General features: G+C 50.4%; 1 protein-coding gene across 1 annotated transcript; it reads left to right on the forward strand.

The window, feature by feature from the left end:
- The first annotated feature begins 386 nt into the window (after positions 1 to 386).
- Positions 387 to 1,516, forward strand: LOC125126922 (putative uncharacterized protein MYH16). The gene is made up of 2 exons (XM_047779260.1): positions 387 to 596; positions 1,148 to 1,516. Exons 1-2 carry the CDS (start codon positions 387 to 389, stop codon positions 1,403 to 1,405), a joined length of 468 nt encoding a protein of 155 aa, XP_047635216.1. The 3' UTR covers positions 1,406 to 1,516.
- Positions 1,517 to 13,246: the final 11,730 nt, after the last annotated feature.

The raw sequence follows: 13,246 nt of genomic DNA on the forward strand, positions 1-13,246 counted from the left end.
GTTTATTGTCAAGCTCCTTACCCTTGATGGAAATGCCAGGAGCTCAGGAACAGTGTGGCTCTTATTTGGTGCTGTGTCCCAAGAGCACAGACTGGTACCAGGCACACTGCGGACCCTCCATGAATGTCTAGAAGGAATGCAAGACCAAGTGGGGTGACCTCGAACCTCCGGCTGCAGATGTATGCTTTTCCTGCCCTCTGTGCCTGGCCCTCGGCAGTGTCCTGGGAGGCCTGGTTCTGAGTGCATGTCACTCAGGCACATGGGAGCGTGGGCCAGTCCCTCCACCAAACCCCAGCAGCATATCAGCCAGGATCCTCTTGTCCCCCACCTGGTGTCCCAGAGGCCGGGAGACCAGGTCCCTGTCTCTCAAAGACGGGGGAGCCTGGATGGGAGCCCCGCTCCAGCTCGCCCCGTCCCTCCCACAGGCCACCCGCAGGGCGGAGGAACTCTCGCAGGAGCAGGACCACTGCATGCACCTGGAGAAGATCAAGAAGAACTACGAGGTCACCATCAAAGGCCTGCAGGCCAAGATGGAGGAGGCCGAGCAGCTGGCTCTGAAGGGAGGGAAACGCACGATCATGAAGCTGGAAGCCAGGGTGAGGGCAGCAGCCAGCTGAACCAGGAGAGGGAACGGGCAGAGAGAGGAGGGGTATTTTTTTTCTCAAGAACAGTGCCCAGTGTTTGATAAGGAATTAGGGCTCCAATTTGTTTATACAAAGGTCTCCTGTCCCTGTCACCTTCCCCCCAGACTGTCCATAGCCCCCAAGCAGAGTGATTCCCAATATTCGTCCTGTGTCTCTGGACTCTGTTCCCAGTCCCTGTTTCCGATGTTATTTCTCTCTCATTACTTACGTAACACAGTCCTCCGTCTTTACCTCATGAGGTGTCAGAGCTGGAAGGGCCCAGGGGGTCCAGTCACCTTGTCCAACCCCCACCCCACCCCCATTTCCCAGAGGAGGAAACGTGAGGCTCAGGGGAAGTGACCCTCCCGCAAGCCCAGCCCGTGGAAGGCAGCGCCCACCATCCCCTCCTGGGCAGGGCTCACCTCTGAGTCTCACTGCAGCCATGAGACCCCTGCCCAAGGCCCCTGAGCCCCAAAGTTCAAAACCTGTGTTCGCCCCGCAACATGGCTCGCCTCCTCCCTCAGATCAAGGAACTGGAGACAGAGCTGGACGGCGAGCAGAAGCAGCACGTGGAAACAGTCAAGACGCTGCGGAAGAATGAGCGGCGCCTCAAAGAGCTGGTCTTCCAGACGGAGGACCACAAGACCAACCAGCGCATGCAGGAGCTGGTTGAGAAGCTGCAGGACAAGCTGAAGGTGTACAAGCGGCAGATCGAAGAGGCGGTGGGTGCTTGTCGTGCAGCCCGATTCTGTCTCCCTCCCCAGCCCAGGTCTCCTTGGTGAGAATGAACCACAGCAAAGGAACCAAGTCTTGGCCAAAAGACAGTTCCCGTGAGCTTCGGGTCCATGGCACTTTGCCATCAGAGGGAGGTGGACTGGACACGACACACTGGAGATGGGAACGTGTAAAAAATGAAGGTAGCCCCTGAGAATGCCGTACTGATTGTGTGCCCGCTGCAGGGGGGATCTAAAGCCAGGGAGGGTCTCAGCTGCCTTCGTCCTGCTCTCACTGGCCTCTGTGTCCTCTCCCTCTGGGTCAGATGGTTAAACATCAGGTCCTTCCCTTATGCGATTCTCCCAACACAAGGAGGAAGGCTGACAGGTGAGCTAACAGGCCAGAGGAGGGGATTTATGTGACTGCAGTCAAAGCCTAAGGGTTAGCAAATGGCAGCTTCAGGTCTCAGCGCTAGACCCCACATCCATGCACCACCCCCAGCATCCCCACCCAGGAGGACACAAAGATTGGATTCTGCTGTCATTTGCTGCTGGTTCTAGACCCACCACGTTGAATCTATCAGCCACCCACACACCCAACACGCTTCCCAAAAGGCTCGATCAAGGCCAGGCTTACAGGAAATAGAGTTCTCATCAAAACAACACCAGGACACTCCATCAGGAAGACGAGGGGATGGGAAATGTGTGAGGTGGCTAGAGAACGCACCAAATCCACACCTTAAAATAAAAATATGATCATCAAAGCCAAAACCAATCAGCTAGGAGCGCTCGCGGAAGGAGGATGCCCGAGCTGATCTGGAGGACGCCTCGGCCGGGACTGCTGTGTTTTGTTACAAGGCTTGTAGAACAGCTGGATTCTTGAGAAGCCCGAGTAGAACCCAAGACAACGCACCCTCAGCCAGAACAAGCCAGGCTCACAGCCCATGTTCCCCCTTTCTTTTGTCACAGGAGGAGCAGGCCAACCAGACCTTGGCTCGCTTCAGGAAGACGGTGCACGAGCTGGATGACGCCGAGGAGCGCGCCGGCATGGCGGAGACCGCCCTGAGCAAGCTGTGCACCAGACACCGCGTGGCCGGCAAAGGCATCACCTCCGTGGAGATCACCCGGGTGTCCAAGACAGGCTCCTCCAAAACCCTTTCCGAGGAGTGAGGTGCCGCGTGTCCCGGACCACTGATGGTAGGTGTGGGCTCCACGCCCCAAGGCCACCTTCCCTGCCCTGGTTTTGCTGCTTCTAATGCCTCCACGTCCTGCCTTCCTGTCTGCCGTGCCCTGACCTCGTGCAACAGGAACCCCAAAGCTTCCCGTCGCCTCAGCTGCAACACTCCCTCCCTGGATTCCCGGAGAGCTGGGGTGTGGTGCTCACGATGCTCCCTCATCTGAGCAGAAGCTCTTTGGAGGCAGGTTCCATGTCTGATGCCCCCTGGCACCAGGCCTGGCAGAGATTGCTTGGCACATGCTTGCTTTCACTGCAGAACCGTGGGGACATCTGCAAGCTTCTAGGTGGTGTGATTCATCTTCCACGTCCCCCACAATATCATTCCTGAGGATTTCATCAATACCGGTGGAATTCAGGTTTCTAACATGAAGGAAATCATCATCGCAGCCATGATTTCTTTCTTTTTTTTGGTCTTTTTGCCTTTTTTAGGGCCGCTCCTGTGGCATGTGGAGGTTCCCAGGCTAGGGGTCTAATCAGAGCTGTAGCCACTGACCTACACCACAGCCACAGCAACGCGGGACCCGAGCCGCGTCTGCGACCTACACCACAGCTCATGGCAACGCCGGATCCTTAACCCACTGAGCAAGGCCAGGGATCGAACCTGCAACCTCATGGTTCCTAGTCGGATTCGTTAACCACTGCGCCACGACGGGAACTCCAGCCATGATTTCTTGAGCACTGAGTGCAGGTGGTATTGGGGGAGTAATTTTAAATAGTCCTTTCTTATTTTCCTTAATTCAGAACCAGTTGAGGAGACAAATATAGAACAGTCAAAATGCTAGTTTTCTTATGATGCGGTGTTAGGGTGAGAACTGACTGGGTGGCCACTCTGGGCATCCTTGTACTCCACCACAGAATTAAAGGTACCTGCAGAACTGAACAACCATGGCCTTGCTCCCTCCAAGGGGAAGGGTGCTCAGAACTCAGCCCTGCAGGTGGATCAAATGGGGGAGCCCAGAGGGGGTTTATCCCCGCCTTCCTGTTTCCATGTTCCAAGCGCAGGACAAACCACTCCTCTTCCCATAGAGGAGCACAGGAAAGCTGAGGAGCAGAGACCATTATTCTAGAGCTGCGGTTCCCAAAACGTGGTCCTTTGGACCAGCAGCAACGCCAGCATCACCCAGAGAGCTGCTAGAAACGGAAATTCTTGGGCTTCACTCCAGACCTGCTGAATCAGAAGCTCTGGAGGTGGGGCCTGCATCTGTGGATGAGCCACCCCTCCAGGTGATTTGGAAGTGTGGTCAAGTTTGAGAGCCAGTGCTGTAGCAGAAATCTCCCCTGACAGAACAGGAGCCAGGGAATAGTGGTTTCTCCTACTTTTACCAGAGCCAGGCACAGGGTAAAAGCTGTCCACGCTTGTTTATCCTGTGAGGTATATACAAACAGCTCCATTTGGCAAGCGAGGAAAACGAACGCGAGGAAGTGCAGGGGTGCTCATGGTCGCACAGCCCCCTCGATGGCCCAGGGAGAGCTCAGGCCCACCTGAGCAGGCCGGGCTCCGAGAAGCATCCCTAAACCCTTCCACCCCCGCACAGAATGAGCCAGGTACGACCCAACGGTGTCTGTTACAAGGAAGAAAGCAGCCCAGGCCCCTCAGGGCGTTGTCCTTCTAGCAAGAAGCAGGGCAAAGATGTCAGAGCACCCAGCTCTGGCCCACAAGGATCTTCTTACCCTCTTTTTCTTCTGTTGATACAGACCTCAACAGCAGACCCCTGAGAGGAAACACACATGAAAACAGAAAACTGGGTCTATCCTGAGAATGGTGACTACACAAAGGAAAGTGCAAGCCGGAAAGAGACAGGAGCAAAAGAATAGAGAGCTGTGGGGGGAGAAGGGCTTGGGGTTTAGATACCCAGTCATTAGAGGAATGAGAATCAGCGTGGCTTCTCGGAGGCGGCATCGAGCTGGCCGGCACATGGATAACAGTAACGGTGGGTCTGATTTAGTTGAGATGCTCCATGTTCATGTCAAGGACGGAATATGTAATGTCTGTGGGACCTGGCGGTTCTCTAGAAATGAGTCCTCGTGTGGGATCGTTCTAACGCCTTGCATCTTAAATAAAAGAAACATGAAAAATAGACCGACTGGAGTTGGGTTTTGTTTTGTTTTGTTTTGTTTTGGGGCTTTTTGGCTTTTTTTAGGGCCGCGCCTGCGGCAAATGGAGATTCCCAGACTAGAGATCAAATCTGTACACCACAGCTCACAGCAATGCCAGACACCCTTTGAGCAAGGCCAGGGATCAAACCCACAACCTCACGATTCCTAGTCAGGTTCATTTCCATTGCACCACGACAGGAACTCCCTGGAGTTGTTTTTAAGTGAAGAATTTTTTCCCAAAACTTCTGAATCCCAAAGCAATTTTTAGAGTATCAGAGTCCTGTTGTATCTCTGTGTCCTAATTCACAGCCTTGTGTCTGTGAAACCATGAAAACTATGCAAGCTATGAAAGGGTGTACTGGAGACAGGAAGACAAAATCGGTTTGCAAAGCTGAGAAAGTTACAGAAAGTCCTGAACGACCCGAAGGCCCCCAGCTCCACCTCAGCATCACCCAGGATGCTCAGACTCAGGCAGGTCAGCCCCCTGAGAGCAGGCAGTTCTGCGCGGTATTCACCACTGCTTCCTGAGCAGTAAGAGTGTGCCGGGCCTGAAGGGGGAGCACCCCAAAGGCGTGTGGGGTGAACGCCTCCCAGCGGAGGCCTTCCTGACACCGCAGGGAGCTCTTCCTCAACGCAGGCTGCGCCCTGCCCCCTGGTGGAATCCACTTGCCAACCCCAGTGCTGACACCCAGGATCCTGCAGGACAACCTGAAAGGAAGACAGTCCTCCAAGTGACTCTTCTCTTCCTGGGTCCTTCAACCTTCCCAAGGGTGCCAGGACTTTTGTCACCTTCTGACACTCCCTGACTGTCCTAGTCTTTGGGGTGCAGGGCCGGAGGCGGCAGCTCTCAGAACGTACCCATCCCCAGCTCCCTGGACGTGGGATCTTCCCTTTGAATGTCAGCACCCTGACCTCTCCCCAAGTTCACTGGCAGACAGAACCCATTGTTAGGGCTGCTGGAGCAAGGAGAATTAATATTGTGTTGATGGGTCCCCACCATCTCACACGGGCCCAGTCACTCTCGTGACGGTTGGAAACGTGGAGCTCTGTGGGCAGCTCCAGAAGAGAACCACGTTTGGTTCCTTCTGTGCAAAGGGACCCAGGGTGGAGACGCTGCCCTGGGGTGGGGGGGGGGGGTCTCCAACTGCTGTATGTGAACGTCCTAGGAGATGCCCAACCACACAATCTTAGAATGATATTAGCATTTTAGGGCTCAAAGGGTGTCTGGCCCAGTTTGCTGCCAGTTTGAGATTCCCTTCCATAACATCCCTGAAAAGAGCGGTGATCCAACTTGTGCCTGAACCCTTCCAGCGGAAAATAAGACCGCCCATCGCAGCTCCAACCGACCATCGTGGTTCAAAAGTCCCACCCAGTACTGAGTCGGAATACATCCCCTATTTTGCCCTTATTTTGAGCTAGCCTTCACCTCCGTAATTACATAAAATGAGGTGAACTCTTATACCAGGGATTCAGACAGACACAGGTTCCACTTTTCCAGCAGTGTGACCTGGGGCAACGTAACCCACCTCACCTCCTGTTTTCTCAGCTATTACATGAGGAGTAAGAACGGCATCTGCTTCATTGGTATACGTGCTGCCGAAGCGAGCACGGCATCTGCTTCATTGGAATGTGACCCTTACACAAGATGACATGGCACGGAGCCCATTAGGCATGGCGCTGAGACACTCACCAAGTCTCTTCTAGCATTCCGGAGGACTTCGACACTTGACCTTGGGGCTGGGGAAGGCTCTGCTGGGCCTGTCTGTCTAGCAGCTGCCAGCAGCAAGCTTCTTGCTGGAGAAATGCGTGGGGCATGCCATGAGGTTTTAAGACCTCATCATTGGTTCTTGGCGGACAGTCCACCTGTGGTCTCCCCACGCCCAGAAAATCCCAGAGTAGCTCCTCACTTTGCTGGGGAGGCTGGGGACAGATGTGGACAGGCTCAGTGACTTGCCCAAGACCATTCAGTTGATGGCAGAGACAGAGATGATTCTTTGTAGCAGGAGATGAGGTGAGGCTTCTCACCCAGTATGTATAAGGAAATGGACCTCATTTAGCCACATGTGCTGTTTGTGCTTAAGAATATATAATTCCAGGACGGCTTAAAGGCTGAACAGGGTATAATATATACAGTCTTGCAAATAACATTAATTGGTACCCATGATGATTAATCAGGGCACCATGTTCTGCAGAGTAAAAGGAGCAAAGACTATTTAAATGATTTTGCCAAATGTTCTGGGATATCTTTCAAGGCTGCGAAATTTTGTATCACGGATGGTATTAAGCCTATTTTCTTATTTTCTGCATTCTTGATGCTCTGACATCGAGGGCCTCCCTGACTGAGAAGACACTGCCTCTCCCAGGAGTAGGCAACTCTGGGGGATAGGAAACAGCTTTCATACACAGACCAACTGACCCAGGGCCCATGCTCCAAACCACCTCTTCCACCCAATGTTACACGCTAGGAGGCAATATTCCCCCAGCCCTAGGCATCCCAGGACCAGGTGCCAAAGAGCCAGGGACAGCCTCTGTGCCCTAGAGCATCCCGAAACCATTCAAACCAGCCTATTCCAAACCTGCTTACCCTGCCTCGCCCATGCCTTCCCAGGGAAACCACCATGAAGCCTCACGCCCATGCTTTCCCCTTGCTCCACCTGCCTCCTGACCGACCCTGGTGCTTCCCCACGTGGCCCTGAGGGGCCTGCAATACCGGGTCTGTGAGCATAAAAATTTCTTCCTTCTTGACAGTCATTTCTATGTCTTCCCACATCTGATTAAAACAAATCCCAGGTACATTTTTTTTTTCTTGTTTAGGGCTGCACCCTGGAAGTTCCCAGGCTAGGAGTTAAATGGAGCTACAGCTGCCGGCCTACGCCACAGCCACAGCCACAGCCACACGGGATCCAAGCTTCGGCTGTGGCCTACATCACAGCTCGTGGCAACGCCAGATCCCCAACCCACGGAGCGAGGCCAGGGACTGAACCCACATCCTCATGAATACTAGTCAGTTTCAATTCCACTGCACCACAGTGGGCACTCCCACAGGTACATTTTATTTTTTTTATTTTTATTATTTTTTTTTTTTGTCTTTTTGCTATTTCCTAGGCCGCTCCTGCGGCATATGGAGATTCCCAGGCTAGGGGTCTAATCGGAGCCGTAGCCACCCGCCTACGCCAGAGCCACAGCAATGCAGGATCCAAGCCGTGTCTGCAACCTACACCACAGCTCACAGCAACGCCGGATCGTTAACCCACTGAGCAAGGGCAGGGACCGAACCCGCAACCTCATGGTTCCTAGTCGGATTTGTTAACCACTGCGCCACGACGGGAACTCCCCGCAGGTACATTTTAAAACACAGATTATCATCCTCCTCCTCTCACATGTGAACCCATCCTGGGTCCTTGTAGGGAACCCAGCAGGTTCTAGGTCATCTCCATAGAGCACAACTTTGGGTGTTTCCAGAAAATCACAAAGACCCCTGACCCTTCCTTCCGCCCACAAGCTACCAGGAACTGAGACTGGAGATATGTTGTGAACCTTGGTTTATGGTAAAATCACAAGGCTGGAAGGGAACTTGCTGGCTATTGTAAGGAACTGTTCTTCCCGCTGAACCCTGAAGCATGGCTTAGGCAAGGAAAAATGTATTCGGGGGCTTTGGAGCAGGGATTCCATAGCACTTTTCTCTACAGACATTTAAAATAACACCTTTTAAATGAAGTCAGAAAAACAGCAACCAGACACTTAGACCAAGGGGGAACTGTATGAAGAGAATTCGATTTAGCAATTAGGAAGGTTACTGTGGGAGTAAGAACAGGGTGCAACAGGAGAGTCCTGGAGAGTAAAGAGGGAAATTGTGTCTTTGCTGAAGCCTGAGGGTGAGGAGGCGTCAGGCACAAAGGGGAGAGAGAGCATGTGGCAGTGGAAGGTGGGCACGGGGAGGACCCACCAAGAGTGTGCTCGGTGGCAGGTGGGCAGCACATGAGCCAACAGCAGCGCAAGCAACGGAGACATTTAATGATCTTACACACCAACCTCCACCCCGAAACCTCTACAGGTTTCAGAATCAGTGCAACATGAAGGACCCCAGTCTCCAACCTCCCACACTGCTCTGCCCTTAGGTCTATCAAGACAGTTGCCACAGTTCTAACCCTCACATCTTCCCACTACCACGTTCAAAACAGGGTTCCACGGAAAAGGAAACCACATTCCCTTTTCATCAGGGAGCGTATTTTTTTCCCAGAAGCTCCCCGGGAGACTTTCTCGAGTCCTGATTAGCAGAAATGGTCACACACCCATCCCTAAACCAATTAGCTGCAAGCAGCAATGGAAGTGCCACTGAAGACATGGACCAACTGTGGCTCCTTCCCTGGACTAGGAAAGGGCCCAGGGTCCCCAAGAGCCACCTGGGAAATCCAAGGAAAGGAGCTATGTGGATAAGCAGAGTGTCTATCACACAGAGGACATGGTGAAGGACGAAGCAGACAGAGCATGAGAGACCCTGATGACCTGTTAAGGAGTGTGGACTTAGCTGGAAGGTAAGGGAGGTCTGCCGTGATTCCATCCAGGTTCCACGTTTTTGGCAGGAATACTGCTTGAGTAAAGGTGTGTGCCACCCGCAGCAGACACACACTGTATGTCACTGTATGTGTGGCCCACCAACACCTGAAGACACACAATGCCCTTCTGTGCAGCTGTCTATAATATTAACTTGGGTAACTCAATTAAATGGTGTCCACCCCAACGGACGGACCTCCAGCAAAATAACTGATGTGGGCTCTTTAAGACCGTCGGTGTTGTGAAAAGCACACACACACACACAAAGGCTGAGAAACAGCTTCAGATTAGATTAAAGAAACATGACGACTACATGCAACAAATGATCTTGGACTGGCTCTGGGGTCAAGAAACAAGATTGTCTGCTGTGTGGCCCTGGGAACTATGTCTGGTCACTCATGATGGAGCAGGATAATGTAAGAAAAGAGAATGTATACACGTATGCGTAACTGGGTCATGTTGCTGTACAGTAGAAAATTGATGGAACACTGTAAACCAGCTATCATGGAAAAAAAATTAAAATTGTTATGTAAAAAAAAAAAAAGTCCAGGAGTTCCTGTTGTGGCTCAGTGGTTAACGAATCCGACTGGGAACCATGAGGTTGCAGGTTCAATAGCTCACATACATGTGATACAAGCACAAAATCAGAGATACGCCATATGCGACAATACAACTACAGTTATTCCGTGTTAATCCATTCCTGAAAACAAGATCTAAAATCAAAGGAGCCTATAGCACCATATATTTAAAGTGATAAAAGGTAAAAACCTACAATCAAGACAGAATACTCTACTCAGCAAGGCTCTTGTTCAGATGTGGTGGAGAAATCACAAGCTTTACGGACAAGCAAAAGCTAAGAGAATTCAGTACCACCAAACTGGCTTGACAACAAATGCTAAAGGGACTTCTTTAGGCAGAAAAGGCCACAACTAGAAACAAGAAAATTACCAAATGAGGGAGTTCCTGTTGTGGCTCAGTGGTTAACAAAACTGACTAGTATCAGTGATGACATAGGTTCAATCCCTGGCTTTGCCCAGCATTGCCATGAGCTGTGGTACAGGTTCCAGACGCAGCTCAGATCCCGCATTGCTATGGCTGTGGTGTAGGCCGGCCATACATCTCCAATTGGACCCCTAGCCTGGGAACCTCCACATGCCATAGGTATGGCCCTAAAAAGACAAAAGACAAAGAAAAAAAAGAAAAAAGAAAAGAAAATTACAAATGAGAAGACTGGTAAAGGCAAACATACAGTAAAGGCAGGAAGTCATCCACACAAATATGATAGCAAAACAGCAATCGTGAGGAGGAGAGTATGAATGCAGGATATTGGAAAGGCATTTGAAATTCAGAGACCAGCAAGTTAAAACAATCTTGTGTATATATAGACTGCTACAGCAAAACCTCACGGTAACCGCACACCAAAAATCTACAATAGATACAAACACAAATGAGAAAAAGCAATCCAAAAGGGGCCTACGTTACAATATTTTAAATGAGAAAATAAGGTATTCACCACCTGTCCAAAATTCCAAGCAATTTCTCTCAATCTCACTAAAACCCTCTTAAAAACTAAAAATCCATTCTCCAAACACTTTTGCACAACATAAAGATTTTAAACAGTGGGAGTTCCCGTCGTGGCGCAGTGGTTAACGAATCCGACTAGGAACCATGAGGTTGCCGGTTCGGTCCCTGCCCTTGCTCAGTGGGTTAACGATCCGGCGTTGCCGTGAGCTGTGGTGTAGGTTGCAGATGCGGCTCGGATCCTGCGTTGCTGTGGCTACAGGCGGCTACAGCTCCGATTGGACCCCTAGCCTGGGAACCTCCATATGCCGCAGGAGCGGCCCAAGAAATAGCAGAAAGACCAAAAAAAAAAAAAAAAAAAAGATTTTAAACAGTAATTACCTAATTATTTAACACTTAACGAACCCACAGTGACTACATCTGTGAGCTGTATATGTGTGCCCTGTATTTTATCTTGCTGAAAATTAAGTATTTCCTGGAGTTCCCATTGTGACTCAGTGTTTAACAAACCCAACTAGTATCCACAAGGATGCAGGTTTGATCCCTGGCCTTGCTCAGTGGGTTAAGGATCCGGTGTTGCCGTGAGCTGTGGTATAGGCCAGCGGCTACACCTCTGGTTCAACCCCTAGCCTGGAAAACTCCACATGCTGTGTGTGCGGCCCTAAGAAGACAAAAAACAAAAACAATGTTAAAGATGTATCATTATTGCAATAGGATTTAGCAAAATAAAATAGACAAATAGGGTAATTTTTAAAAATAGTTATTTACCAAATGATTCTGGCAATGGAGGACAAGGGTGACAGACAACTCTCCCATTAATGAAACTAGAAAAGTGGACAAAATGTTCAGAACATCTATGCAAAGTTAAGTGAGAACTAAGGTAGTGCATATCAGATCAGTATCCCAGAGAATACTAGTGACCTCACCATTTTAGGACTGCTTTACCCAAGGGCTATTCACTGACTCCAAAACAACTGGCTAAGAGTCTAAGCAGTATTTATTTTTATTTTTATTGGTCTTTTTTAGGGCTGCACCCACAGCATACGGAAGTTCCCAGGCTACGGGTGGAATCAGAGCTAGAGGTGCCAACCTACGCCACAGCCACAGCAATGTGGGATCCGAGCTGGGTCTGTGACCTACACCACAGCTCACGGTCATGCTGGATCCTTAACTCACTGAGCATGGCCAAGGATTGAACCCACGTCCTCATGGATACTAGTGGGGTTCGTTCCTGCTGAGCCACAATGGGAACTCCCATCCTGAGCAGTCCTTTAACAGCCTGTCCTGACTACAGAGACAAAAGACAGAGTCCAGGGCCCTCCAAGGATGAGGGTCCTGGTAAATACCTGTTGTATTAGGGCCTCCAGAGAAACAGAACCAAGAGTAGACAGACAGATAGCAAGGATATAGACATGTAGACATAAAGATATATAAGTAGATGGATGTAAAGAGATTTATCATAAGGCGTCGGCTTACATGATTACGAAGGCTGGCAAGAAAAAACCTGCAGAGCCAATGTCCCAACTAACGTCTGAAGACCAGAATCTGCTATAGAAGCAGAAAGCAAAATGTTCCAGTTTAAAGGCTGTCAGGCAGGAGGAATTACCTTTCACTTGAGGGAGGTCAGCCTTTTGTTCTGTTCAGGTCTTCAACTGATTAGGTGGGCTTCACCCACATCATGGAGAACAGTCGGCTTCATTCAGTAGACCAATTTTTTCTTTTTCTTTTTCTTTCTTTTTTTTTTTTGCTTTTTAGGGCCGGACCCTCAGCATATGCAGGTTCCCAGGCTAGGGGTCCAATCAGAATTACACCTGCTGGCCTACGCCAGAGCCACAGCAACATGGCATCTGAGCCACATCTTCAACCTATATCACAGCTCATAGCAATGCCGGATCCTTGACCCACTGAGTGAGGCCAGGGATCCAACCGGCAACCTCATGGTTCCTACTAGGATTCATTTCCGCTGCGCTACGATGGGAACCCCAGTAGACCAATTTAAATGTCAATCTCATGCAAAAACTCCGTCACTGATACACCCATAATAATGTCTAACCAAACATCTGGGCATCTTATGGCTCAGTCGAATCGACAAATAAAATGAACCATCACACCTGTGCTTTGGGTTGGGACACAAAGAGTAAGGAGGGTGAATTAGAAGATGAACATTCATTCTTCCCATGGACTAGAGCCCAGCTTTGAGTCAGATGGTCCAGAAAAATCTCAAATCCTAAAATTAGATAAAGGTGGAGTTCCCGTCCTGGCGCAGTGATTAATGTATCCGACTAGGAACCATGAGGTTGAGGGTTCGATCCTTACCCTTGCTCAGTAAAGGATCCCGCATTGCTGTGGCTCTGGTGTAGGCCGGCAGCTACAGCTCCGAACCTCCGATTAGACCCCTAACCTGGGAACCTCCATATGCAGCGGGAAGCAGCCCTAGAAAAAGGCAAAAAGACAAAAGACAAAAAAATAAAATAAAATAAAATTAGATAAAGGTGATCCCA

Source organism: Phacochoerus africanus, chromosome 5 (genome assembly GCF_016906955.1).
Source record: "Phacochoerus africanus isolate WHEZ1 chromosome 5, ROS_Pafr_v1, whole genome shotgun sequence".
Lineage (NCBI taxonomy): Eukaryota > Metazoa > Chordata > Mammalia > Artiodactyla > Suidae > Phacochoerus > Phacochoerus africanus.